This window comes from Dendrobates tinctorius, unplaced genomic scaffold (genome assembly GCF_039654945.1).
Source record: "Dendrobates tinctorius isolate UK_male_01 unplaced genomic scaffold, ASM3965494v1 ptg000297l, whole genome shotgun sequence".
NCBI classification, from domain to species: Eukaryota; Metazoa; Chordata; class Amphibia; order Anura; family Dendrobatidae; genus Dendrobates; species Dendrobates tinctorius.
This window is the reverse complement of record NW_027361964.1, coordinates 2,737,059-2,750,447: the sequence shown is the minus strand read 5'-3', so window position 1 is coordinate 2,750,447 and position 13,389 is coordinate 2,737,059. Positions and strand designations below refer to the sequence as shown.

Below are 13,389 nucleotides of genomic sequence, written 5' to 3'. Positions count from 1 at the left end.
ATTCCTCCTGACATGTGCGCAAACCTCATCATCAACTGCAAGAAATGTCTGACTGCTGAGCTTGCCAACAAGGGTTTTACCACCAAGTATTAAGTCTTGTTTGCCAGAGGGATCAAATACTTATTTCTCACTGCAAAATGCAAATGCACTTATATAATTTATACAATGTGATTTTCTGGATTTTATTTTTGATATTCTATCTCTCAATGTTAAAATTAACCCACCCTTAAAATTACAGACTGTTTATGTCTTTCTCAGTGGGCAACCTTCAAAATCAGCAAGGGATCAATTACTTATTTCCTTTGCTGTAAATTGTTTGTTACGTATAGGCCGGGGGGCAAGAACATTAATGCGGATGCCTTATCTCGCTGTTTTAATAGTAATTAATTGTGAACTGGTCTCTACACTACAAAGAGGTGCAGTTATGGCGTCTATGTGCTCTGATCTTGAGAAGGAGGTCGTAGGAGCTCAAGGGGACGCCCTGCTGCTTTTCCATTAGGTGAACTGTTTGTATCTCCATTTTAAAGTTTTAAATGAACGTCATTTTACTCTTTTAATAGGAATAATTCCTTGGGAATACTTGAAGAGGAGCAGTTTTCATCTTCTATTACTACCATATGTCGAAGATGGGGTCCAATTGTAAGAATGTGGCTGATCGGAGACACTTGGTGGGTCCGGTCCTGTGTGTTGGTGACTTGGTGTAGTTGTCCTCGAAGAACATTAAGTTGAAGATTCTTTCTTGGAAATTGGGACCTAGGTTCAACGGTCTTTACAAGATTGTGGTCGTCGTCAATCCTGTAGCCTTCCACCTTGCTTTGTCGCCCACCTTTAGGATTCATAATATGTTTCACCGTTATCTACTCAAAAAATACTTTGCATCCTCTGTACCAGCACCACTACTTCCATCTTCGGTCACTGTTCATGGGTATTTGAAATTTTAGATTGCTGAGATCGTTGATTGTCGCTTGGTTCGTCAGTTGCTTCACTATTTGGTACACTGGAAGAGAGGATGTGGGTACCAGCATCTGAATACCTTTCCGTAAGGTTGAGTCGGTCTTTTCCAGCGGCACACCCTGATAAACCCGGCCCTGAGGTTCTGGAGACCCCTTGTAGAAGTGGGAGTACTGTCACGGGTTAATCACGACAAAGAGGAGCCAGCGTCTGATTTCTCCTACACCTGCACTGATTAGAAGCACTTCACCTTCATATTAAACAGTGCAGGTTTCTGTTAGCAGTGGAGGGGTTAATCTGTTCAGTTGAGAGTCTCTGAAGCTTTCCTGCTTTGATGATCTCAGCTGTTCAGTATTGGTCATTTCCTCTCTCCTATATATACTGACCTCTAGCAAGCAGTCATTGCCAGAGTTAGTTGCAAGCTGCCCAGCTCTGGAGCTTGAGGAGTTTTGTTGAGGAGGCATTTGGTGTATTTATGTAAAGACAGTTGCTTGGTTTTGGTTGTGTGAAAATACTCTTCTTCTCCTACTTTGATTTTTCCCTTCCTTTACTTCCAGTGTTCCCCTATGTTGTTTGTGAGAGCGTCTTTGTGTGATTGGTATTTTCATTTTTCCTTGTACACATTCTCTTGTTAGTCTGGTTGATGTATTTCCATACACTACTACTCCCCTCTTCCCTGGGTGGGGGAGGGAACAGACTAAGGGTGGATTCAGGAGCTATGACAAAGTACATGGCCCTGGCATCTTCACCATCTGAGGTAATCTGTGGAACAGGGCAAGCTAGGGCCGCCTAGCGCTAAGGACAGGGAAGAATTCCCTTACCCCAGGATATCTGACAATAGAGTCATGATGAGTAATACATGGTCATCCACTGGAATAAGGTCCTCTCCCTGGTCATCCACTAAAGTAATGTTCCCTACATGGTCATCCACTGGAGTAAGGTCAGCTGTTGTGAATTCTCTTTCTGGGCTCTCTCTGGTGGTTACTGAAGGTAGTGGAGCTGGTCAGATTGACAGAGGTGTTGCAAGTTCTCTTTCTGGGCTCCCTCTGGTGGTTATTGGAGGTAGTGGAGCTGGTCAGATTGACAGAGGCTTGCCACCTGATAATGATGATGACGATTGGAGATCTGGGATTTCTGTCTGGTGTATTTAAGACAGCTCACTTCCTTCAATCCCTGCTGGTGATTTTCTTTCTGTGCTTTCTGAGGTCTGATGTCTCCTGCTCTGTTCCTGCATGGTTCAGCTACAGTTAGGTCCATATATATTTGGACAGAGACAATTTTTCTAATTTGGTTCTAGACATTACCACAATGAATTTTAAAAAAAACAATTCAGATGCCGTTGAAGTTCAGACTTTCAGCTTTCATTTGAGGGTCTCCACATTAACATTGGATGAAGGGTTTAGGAGTTTCAGCTCCTTAACATGTGCCACCCTGTTTTTATAGGGCCCAAAAGTAATTGGACAATTGACTCCAAGGCTATTTCATGGACAGGTGTGGGCAATCCCTTCGTTATGTCATTCTCAATTAAGCAGATAAAAGGCCTGGAGTTGATCGGAGGTTCGGTGCTTGCATTTGGAAGGTTTTGCTGTGAAGGAAACATGCGGTCAAAGGAGCTCTCCATGCAGGTGAAACAAGCCATCCTTAAGCTGCAACAACAGAAAAAACCCATCCGAGAAATTGCTACAACATTAGGAGTGGCAAAATCTACAGTTTGGTACATCCTGAGAAAGAAGGAAAGCACTGGTGAACTCATCAATGCAAAAAGACCTGGGCGCCCACGGAAGACAACAGTGGTGGATGATCGCAGAATAGTCTTCATGGTGAAGAGAAACTCCTTCCCCACAGCCAACCAAGTGACCAACACTCTCCAGGAGGCAGGCGTATCAATATCCAAATCTACCATAAAGAGAAGACTGCATGAAAGTAAGTACAGAGGGTTCACTGCACGGTGCAAGACACTCATAAGCATCAAGAATAAAAAGGCTAGACTGGACTTTGCTAAAAAACATCTAAAAAAGCCAGCACAGTTCTGGAAGGACATTCTATGGACAGATGAAACCAAGATCAACCTCTACCAGAATGATGGAAAGAGAAAAGTATGGCGAAGGCGTGGAACAGCTCATGATCCAAAGCATAGAACATCTTCTGCAAAGCACGGCAGAGGCAGTGTGATGGCTTGGGCATGCATGGCTGCCAGTGGCACTGGGTCACTAGTGTTTATTGATGATGTGACACAGGACAGAAGCAGCCGAATGAATTCTGAGGTATTCAGAGCCATACTGTGTGCTCAGATCCAGCCAAATGCAGCCAAACTGATTGGTCCTCGTTTCATACTACAGATGGACAATGACCCAAAACATAAAGCCAAAGCAGCCCAGGAGTTTATTAAAGCAAAGAAGTGGAATATTCTTGAATGGCCAAGTCAGTCACCTGATCTCAACCCAATGGAGCATGCATTTCACTTGTTAAAGACTAAACTTCAGACAGAAAGGCCCACAAACAAACCGCAACTGAAAACCACCGCAGTGAAGGCCTGGCAGAGCATCAAACAGGAGGAAACACAGCGTCTGGTGATGTCCATGAGTTCGAGACTTCAGGCAGTCATTGCCAACAAAGGGTTTTCAACCAAGTACTAGAAATGGACATTTTATTTACAATTATTTAATCTGTCCAATTACTTTTGGTCCCTTTACAAGCAGGGTGGCACATGTTAAGGAGCTGAAACTCCTAAACCCTTCATCCAATGTTAATGTGGATACCCTCAAATGAAAGCTGAAAAGTCTGAACTTCAACTGTATCTGAATTGTTGGTTTAAAATTCATTGTGGTAATGTCTAGAACCAAAATTAGAAAAATGTTGTCTCTGTCCAAATATATATGGACCTAACTGTAAGTGGTTCATTTGCTTTTCTGTTTGCATTTGATCTGGTTTTGTCTATCTCTGCTTGTTGTGCGGGTCAGCTTGCTCCTGCTGGGGCTGTGCTGGATCACCACCCATATGTTACTGCTTGTGTCAGTTTGTTCTGTCCCCTGTTATATTGGTCTCTTTTTGCTTTGCTTTTAGTACATACCAGAGTGCTGATATAGTGGAGGTGAAGTCGTGCGACTTCAGTGTTTTTTTGTGCATCAGACGTGTTGGAAATTTTTTGGCAGGGTTTTGTTGCGTGATTGCAGACAGTATCTATCCTTTCCTGTCCTGTCTAGTCAGTGTGGGCCCCATCATTTGCTCAGCCTATTTTCCTGCCTGCGTTTGTGCTTTCATCTTGTCTCACCGACAATATATGTTTGGGGGCTGTCTATTCCTTTGGGGTCTGCTGCGGGGCAGTTTAGATTTCCCCTTTCTTGCTTTAGGCTGAGTTAGTTCTCCGGCTGTGCCGAGGCGTCTAGGATCATCGTAGGTACGCTCCACGGCTACTGCTAGTTGTGTGGTAAGATCAGGGGTCTGCAATCTGCTTAGTTACCAACCTCTCTGGTTTTCTGTGGCTTAGCTTGGTCCTGCTATCCTCCTCGGTGACCCATTCATAACACTCAGCTCCCTGGTCAACCACTAGAGTAAGGTCAGCTGAAAAAAAAATATTTTCAATCACTGGTAAATGACTCTAAGGTCATCTACTAGTGTCATCTACTAGAGAAATTTTCATTCCCTGGTGAAGAAGTCTCTTTTGACATTGTTTACCACCTGTTATATACCAGTACTTGCGTAAGTCCGGTAAGCTCTGGTTTTGCTCTTGTGGTGGACAGTTTTGTCCTTCTGCACTGGACCTAACATTAGTACCTGGCCTCTATTAACATCAGACTCATCTGTCATAGATCAACGTCACCTTCGCTCATCTAGTAACACCGGACCCCATTTCAAATGGTTTTTGTCTGGGGGTCCACCATCACGACGTGGGGACTCGTGGACTGAGAGAACATTGTGGCAATGGCTTGTACACTGTCATAAAAGTCTGAACTAAGAACCTTGTATTTATAGATCGATGGTTAAGATCTGGATGAGCGCAGGTCCCTTCATCACATATTACTGCTCCTGAATACTGAGCTGGACGGTTAAACGTTAATAGCCCATAGGTTTGATGTCCTTCATCATTGTATCCTGGCCCCTCTCGCACTGCTATTCCAGTGCTCACAGTCATGCCCGTTGTTGTGGGGACATTCTGCCTGTATCATAGGACTGCGGCAACCTGTCACCAGGCCCAGCGGTAAGATCAAGGTAGACAGCACAGTACACAATCACGTCTACAGGAGAGAACCCCTCCCCCGGAGGATATTATGCCACCACTAATGATATTGTGGCGCGCCTGAGGGTTCAGTCGCCACAGAGGTGCTGCACCTCCTCCTGAGGTGTGGTACCCCACCATTCAGGTAAGGTGGAGACACCTGACCACACTCCAACACCTGCACCCCACACCACAAAGTACTGTAGCAAAGCACCTTTGGTGGCTCCCTGCTTGGAACACGAAGAGTGCTGGGAGGTGGGTGGAGATTAGTCTGCACAAGAGAGCGGGAGATTATTAGGACTGGGTCAGTGAGTCTGACAGAGTCAGTGGAGGAGTGAAGATCCCCTGAGTGGGATGGATGAAGGAAGTGCTGCAGCCGACCTCAGTGACCTGGGCCCGCTGGCACAGGAAAGAGACATTGATGGAAAGCCTGACTCTCTCCATAAGAAGGAAGGATTAGTACGGAATGTAAGGAGAGGAGGACTAAGGATTAGGGTTAGAGCAGAACCCTTCCCAAGTTCACAGCGCAAGGCCGGGGTCCGGTCCCCGAGGTTGTATGGATACTAATGGTCCTGCAGCAGACACCGGAGGAATAGACGTTGTCACCACTTTATTCCCACACAAGACTTGGGGGCACAACAGCAACGAGAGTGAGCCGGGACTTAGTAGTAAGGAGTCCCCGAAGCAGGCTACAGCTGTCTGCCGTACAAGTAGTGTTCATAGGAACATCTGACAGGAGGAACCCCAGGGTAACTCAGTACTGAGAGTACTTCACTATAGGCGCAAAAGGGAGATGTTCAGAAAAGGCACATATGTTGGCTGAGCCCCTGACCGGGAGGACACGGCACCGAGGCGGGCACCTGTATGCTCAACAGACTGTGAGTAAAGCTTTGGAGCTACATGCCCTGGTGTCCTCCGCTTATTACTGCGCCAACCCACTCAGCACTGCTACATCTCGGTGCCAGACACTACACCGTTCTCCTCTCCTCACTCTCTCTCTATCTACACTGCCCTGGGACTACAGCCCTACCTGTGGAGGGCCACAACATCATTGCTGCACCACACCATCTGTCCCAGAGGATCTGTCTGCAGCGTCGGCTTAACATCTTCATTGCCGAACACCACAGGTGGCGTCAAGAATCATTCACTTATAAACTTTAATCATCATCCACACGCTCAACATTCCCCTTTTACAATGGACGCCCAGGGCCGTGGACCGGGTTACAGTTACCGTGACATCTCCCATTGAAATCCACCGGGCCCGGCTCCGAGTACCCCGCTGTCCTGGGTGAGGGCGATCCAATATCTGTTCAATGCAATGTCCATGTCATTCTGAGAAGCCCCTTCAAAAAGGCTCAGAACGAACCTGAGGGGGAGGAGCAGAAAAACGGTCTTCTTTCTGGGGTTTTCGAATCCCTATGTCAAGCTTCACCTCTTCAGGCCCAACTTTCAAGACTCCTCCTCAGGCTCCACTCTCTCAGGGCCAGTGTTCCAGAATCCTCTTCTGCAGGCTCCACCCTCTCTTGGACAACCTTCCAGATTGCCCCCTCTGGAGGTGCCCCTCTTTTAGGCTCTGTACTAGGCAAAACATGACAGATTAGCTGCTGATGGCTATTCTCACACTTGTTTGTGGAACAGGTCTTGGCCTCACACCAGCTCGTTTCTGGGAAAGGTTCTGTCCTCACATCCTCTGCACTCGCTTGATTCCAGGTCAGGTCCCGGCCTCACACCTGCTGCACCTGCTCATTCTGCGACAGGTCCTGACCTCACACCTGCTGCACTCGCTTGTTTATGGGTCAGGTCCCAGCCTCACACCTGCTGCGCATACTCACTTCTGTGGCAAGTCTTAGCCTCACACCCACTGAATTTGCTTGTTTCTGGGTCAGGTCCTGGTCTTACATCCACTGCACCTGCTTGTTTCTGGGTCAGGTGCTGGCCTTACAAACGCTGCACCTACTTACTTCTGGGACAGGTCCTGGCCTCACACCCACGGCACCCACTTGTTTATGGGACAGGTCCTGGTCTCACACCCACCCACACTCTCTCGTTTATGGGACAGATACGGTTTTCTCACCAGCTGCACTCGTTTGTTTCGGACTCAGATCCTGGCCTCACACAGGCTGCACTCACTCATTTCTGGTTCAGGTGCTGGCCTCACACCCGCTGCACTTGCTCGTTTCTAGGTCAGGTCCTGGTCTCGCACCCACTATACCCACTCTTTTATGGGACAGGTCCTGGCCCCACACCTGCTACACTCGCTAGTTTTTGGGACGGATGCTGGCCTCACACCCACTGCACTCCCTAGTGTCTGGGACAGATGCTGGCCTTACACCTGCTGCACTCCCTAGTGTCAGGGATAGATGCTGGCCTTACACCTGCTGTACTCCCTAGTGTCTGGGATAGATTCTGGCCTTACACCTGCTGTACTCCCTAGTGTCTGGGATAGATGCTGGCCTCACACCTGCTGTACTCCCTAGTGTCTGGGATAGATTCTGGCCTTACACCTGCTGTACTCCCTAGTGTCTGGGACAGATTCTGGCCTTACACCTGCTGCACTCCTCAGTGTCTGGGATAGATGCTGGCCTCACACCCCCTGCACTCTGTTGTTTTTGGGATAGATGCCGGCCTCACACCTGCTGCACTCGCTTGTTTCTGGGCTATATGCCGGCCTCATACCTGCTGTTGGACCAATACAGCCTTCTGGTCTTGATTGATTATGGATGTCCGAGTTTCACCTGTTTTTCCTGCCTTCTGACAGCTTGTGCTTTGTCTCCTATCATTTCCTTTCTGATGACTTTCTCACTATTCTGACTGGTCATGCTGCATCTTATTCTGTGCACCCACAAATAGCTGTCACAGCTCTGATGTTGGAATATCAGGGGCCAGGTTCTCCTTCCCTGTCCCTAGCGCTAGGGGTGTCCTAGGTATCTCTGCTCCCGGATTACTTCTGATGGTGAAGATGCCGGGACCACTTACCTTGCTGACCCCATTGAGCCATATATATCATATATCTGCCCCCCTTCCCCACCCAGGGAAGTGGAGAGTGATAGTGTATATATATACACAAACCAGACTAACAAGGGAGGACGTACAGGGATAAATGAAAATACCAAACATACAAATATGCACTCACAGACAACTGAGAGGAACACCAGGAAATAAAGTAAGGTAAATGAAATGGGAGAGGGTGAGGATTTGCACACAGACAAATCACCAAGGAACAGTCACAGATCAACACTCAAAACTGCTCTACCACCAACCGGCTCCTCCACTCCACACCAGGAAGTACAGATTGCCAGTGGTGAGTTTATATAACAGAGGGGATTGGCCGATACTGAACAGCTGAGACCATCCAAGCAGGGAGGCTTCAGAGATTCTAAGCTAAACAGTTTAACCCCTGCACAGCACACGGAAACCTGCACCCATTTAATATGAAGCAGAATTGCTTCTAACCAGTGGTAGAATACGTTAACTCAAACGCAGCAGCCTTCTGTTCCCGCTCTGTTGTGGTAAACCCGTGACAATAGCAGCATAAGCCATGAGTGCAGACACTGTCACAACGTTCTCTCAGCATTAATATGACAGATTCATCAGATCCAGGGGCTGTACCATGAGAACCCTGCATTGTCCGCCCCCGGAGTTTGTTTTGGCTGCTCATCTCCAGGCCTCACGCCAGTGGGGACCAGCAGGACATTGAGCGAGAGGACTGGGGGAATTAAGAAATAGGATTGGGGGAGAAGACTATGTGTACCTGAATTGCTCTTTCTCTACTTAGGAGTAGGTGGTCCTACAGTCAGAGATAGTTGTCAATCACCATGTAAGGCCACCTACCGGACTCCTAAAGCTAGAAAAAGCAATTTAAGTCATCTCAAACTTCTCCCACAGTCTCACGTGTTGTCTTGCTCCTCCTAACAGCTGCTGGGACAACGTGGCAGGTTCTCCTTAAGGGGTGGTGTGTCTTGGAGACCACTGTATACAGCCATGTGGTGCTGTGGAGGCTCTGGCCATCAGATGGGCACTGATGTAAAAGCTCTGACCAGGGAATCTCTGCCAGCATGAGGGTGCATATAAAGTAAAGGGGAAGTAAGGTTCAGATGGCGACACTTATAAATATCACTTCCTGATATTAGAAGGATTATAAGCACATTATAATGTTATGTGGGGTGGGGGGCATTCTTATATCAGCCCTAATGGGTGTAGACATAGTGCTCAGCTGTGGGCCCCCGACAACTCTTCCTGCTTCTCTGAAAAGGATGCTGCGTTCTTGTGCAACTTCTGACACTGGAGAACATTAGAGGGGTTCACATACATATGGGAGGGGAAAAGCAGAGTCAGCAGACTCCAAATTAGGAGCTGAGAGGGCACAGGGCCACAGAGACAACCCAGGGGCCACACCATCTGATGACAATGAGGGATTCTGCTGACAAGTGTAGAGATTCAAAATTATGTCCCAATTATAGTCACAACAGAAAAGTCCTGACCAATCCGAGAATCCAGAGCACTACAGAAGATCTCCAGATACGAATATCTTGAACATAGGCATGTGATGATCGCGGGGGAAATTTTATACTAGTACTTGTCTACCAAGATAGATTATCCAGTGCTTGATATAAGCGAGGGGCAGGTCATCATTTGTCATCTCTGGGAGAATGGGAGAAGTCTTGGAGACACAAGGATTATGCTGTGTTCCTGGGGATGATCAGGTCCAGGGAGAACATTCTGAAGTACAGGTGCAGCATGGGAGAAGTCTTGGAGACAGGAGAAGTATGGTGTGTTCCTGGGGATGATCAGGTCCAGGTAGAACATGCTGGGGTACAGGTGGAGCAAAGAAGATGTCTTGGAGACAGGAGAAGTATGGTGTGTTCCTGGGGATGATCAGGTCCAGGGAGAACATTCTGAAGTACAGGTGCAGCATGAGAGAAGTCTTGGAGACAGGAGAAGTATGGTGTGCTGCTGAGGATGATCAGGTCCAGGTCATTCTAAAGTATAGGTGCAGCATGGGAGAAGTCTTGGAGACAGGAGGAGTATGCTGTGTTCCTGGGGATAATCAGGTCCAGGGAGAACATTCTGAAGTACAGGTGCAGCATGAAAGAAGTACTGGAGACAGGAGGAGTATGCTGTGTTCCTGAGGATGATCAGGTCCAGGTAGAACATGCTGAAGTCCAGGTGCATCATGAAAGAAGTCTTGGAGACAGGAGGAGTATGCTGTTCCTGAGGATGATCAGGTCCAGGTAGAACATGCTGAAGTCCAGGTGCATCATGAAAGAAGTCTTGGAGACAGGAGGAGTATGTTGTGTTCCTGGGGATGATCAGGTCCAGGTAGAACATGCTGAAGTCCAGGTGAATCATGAAAGAAGTCTTGGAGACAGGAGGAGTATGTTGTGTTCCTGGGGATGATCAGGTCCAGGTAGAACATGCTGAAGTACAGGTGAATCATGAAAGAAGTCGGAGACAGGAGGAGTATGCTGTGTTCCTGGGGATGATCAGGTCCAGGTAGAACATGCTGAAGTACAGGTGCATCATAAAAGAAGTCTTGGAGACAGGAGGAGTATGCTGTGTTCCTGGGGATGATCAGGTCCAGGTAGAACATGCTGAAGTACAGGTGCATCATAAAAGAAGTCTTGGAGACAGGAGGAGTATGCTGTGTTCCTGGGGATGATCAGGTCCAGGTAGAACATGCTGAAGTACAGGTGCATCATAAAAGAAGTCTTGGAGACAGGAGGAGTATGCTGTGTTCCTGGGGATGATCAAGTCCAGGTAGAACATGCTGAAGTACAGGTGCATCATAAAAGAAGTCTTGGAGACAGGAGGAGTATGCTGTGTTCCTGGGGATGATCAGGTCCAGGTAGAACATGCTGGGGTACAGGTGCAGCAAAGAAGAAGTCTTGGAGACAGGATGAGTACATTGTGCTGCTGAGGATGATCAGGTTCAGGTCATTCTAAAGTACAGGTGTATAGGAGGTGTCTCGGAGATACTAGAAGTACATTTCATTCCTTGGAATGATCAGGCCAGGTAAAACATTCTGAAGTCCAGGTGCAGCATGTGAGAAGTCTTGGAGACAGGAGGAGTATGCTGTGCTCCTGGGGATGATCAGGTCCAGGTGGAACATTCTGAAGTCCAGGTGCAGTATTGGAGACATATTAGAGATGAGGTAAGCAGTGGTAATGAAGCTGGAGATTAGTTACTGGGAGGGAGTACGCAGATTGGCCAGGTGTGCAGCTCTACCTGGCAGGTAAGAGGATGAAGTTCCCCTCATCATTACTGTACAACCTTCAAGTGATGTGACAGGCAGCAGTCTATGGAGAATCCTGAGCACATCGCTCCCTGCCCCGTCCATAGCTGATCACACACAGTATACACAGAACACAGCAGATTATATGCAGCGGTCACTTACCCTGGCACAGCAGCAGTGTGTGGGGCAGGGGGCTTTCCATGCCTGGGGGTGCGGGGGTCTCGCAGCTGGGTGCACTCTCTTCTCTCAGCTACTCTTGCTGCTGTGAAGCTTCATTAGTGAAATGTGTGAAATTTCTGCAGAACTGAGAGTATTTCTGGAGACAGAGATCTGAGTGTCGTTGCCTCCCGCCTCAGTGTCAGCAGACTCTGGAGGTAGAAGCTGTGGGGTCCAGTGATGCTGCAGATTCACAATGACGTGGCAGCGTACGGGGGCCACCACGTCCATCACAGCATAGATGTTGGTCCATCCAGTGTCTATGAGGGTCATCTGTGGGGTCACAGGGAAAAAAGGAGGTAATCCAATGAAAAAGCAGCAGAGAAGGAAAAAAGTAAAAATTCTCTGACCTTCAGGTGATTGGAGAAGGAGAATCTTTCACTGCTGTTACAGTAAAGAAGCCTGGACACTGCACAGAAGGAGGGACTCACAGAATCAGGAGCAGATAAAGGTGCAGAAGGAGGGACTCACAGAATCAGGAGCAGATAAAGGTGCAGAAGGAGGGACTCACAGAATCAGGAGCAGATTAAGGTGCAGAAGGAGGGACTAACAGAATCAGGAGCAGATAAAGGTGCAAGAAGGAGGGATTCACAGAATCAGGAGCAGATAAAGGTGCAGTATTGAGAGGGGCCGAAGGAAGTACTCACAGAATCAGGAGCAGATAAAGGTGCAAGAAGGAGGGACTCACAGAATCAGGAGCAGATAAAGGTGCAGTATTGAGAGGGGCAGAAGGAGGGACTCACAGATTCAGGAGCAGATAAAGGCGCAGTACAAGTAGGAGAAGGAAGAACTCACATATTCAGGATCAGATAAAGGCGCAGTACGAGGCACAGAAGGATCAATTCTAATGGAAATAATGTATGGACTTCCATGCGCTGCTTGACAAAATACAGAATCCCACTTACGGTGAAAGATTAATCATTTATTCCCAACGCGTTTCGCAGTAAGGACTACTTCTTCCTCAGGGGATGACAGACATGTCACCTGGTTTGACCTTTGGACGTGCAGCAGCTGACCACGAATCCTATGTGCTTGATCTCTCCTACAAATAGGTGAGTGAATCTCTTTTATTCTTTTAATATTAACCCGGATGAGACCCTATTGCGCTTTCTGTTCCTTTAGTATATTGCATTGAGGCACAGAAGGAAGGACTCACAGATTCAGGAGCAGATAAAGGTGCAGAAGGAAGGACTCACAGAGTCAGGAGCAGATAAAGGTGCAGAAGGAGGGAGTCACAGAGTCAGGAGCAGATAAAGGTGCAGAAGGAGGGACTCACAGAGCCAGGAGCAGATAAAGGTGCAGAAGGAGGGACTCACAGAGTCAGGAGCAGATTAAGGCACTGCAGATTAAACTGCATAACAAGGGCCTGGGAGTGAGGAGGTGCACAGGTGCAGTAGAGTGGGCACGTATATGTTACGAGATGGGTGGGCCTTAGAGCCTTAGGAATATTTGTGATCTGTCATCTACCAGCTGGGGCCTGGCACCCATATTAGTATTTCCACTTCCCCAAGACAGTAGTGTAGCTACTGGGGGGCAGAGGGGGCAGTTGCCCCGGGCCCCGTCCAATGAAGGGCCCCCCAATCCATGATGGCTTCTGTCATCAGGCTGCCTTCCTGAGAATGTGCACACAGGCTCGCAGCCTGGCAGAGTCCTCAGTGCAGCGGGAACACGGAGCTGATCACTTTCCGACAGGCTGGGGTCAGCTCTGCTCCCTGCTCTGGCTCATGCAGGCTGGGGGTCTTATACGCCCAGCCTGGGAGTACAAGCCCCCAT

The 13,389-nt window shown here is 48.0% G+C and overlaps 1 protein-coding gene across 1 annotated transcript in view; it reads right to left on the bottom strand.

Annotated features, from left to right (window-relative positions):
• The window catches only part of LOC141073146 (integrin alpha-M-like), a 68,071-nt gene extending 55,693 nt beyond the window's left edge, over positions 1-12,378 (bottom strand). Inside the window, exon 1 of the mRNA XM_073560513.1 lies at positions 11,563-12,378. Within this exon, the coding sequence (XP_073416614.1) occupies positions 11,563-11,602 (40 nt within the window). The 5' untranslated portion in view covers positions 11,603-12,378. The remainder of the gene's footprint in view (positions 1-11,562) is intronic.
• Between the last annotated feature and the right edge of the window lie 1,011 nt (positions 12,379-13,389).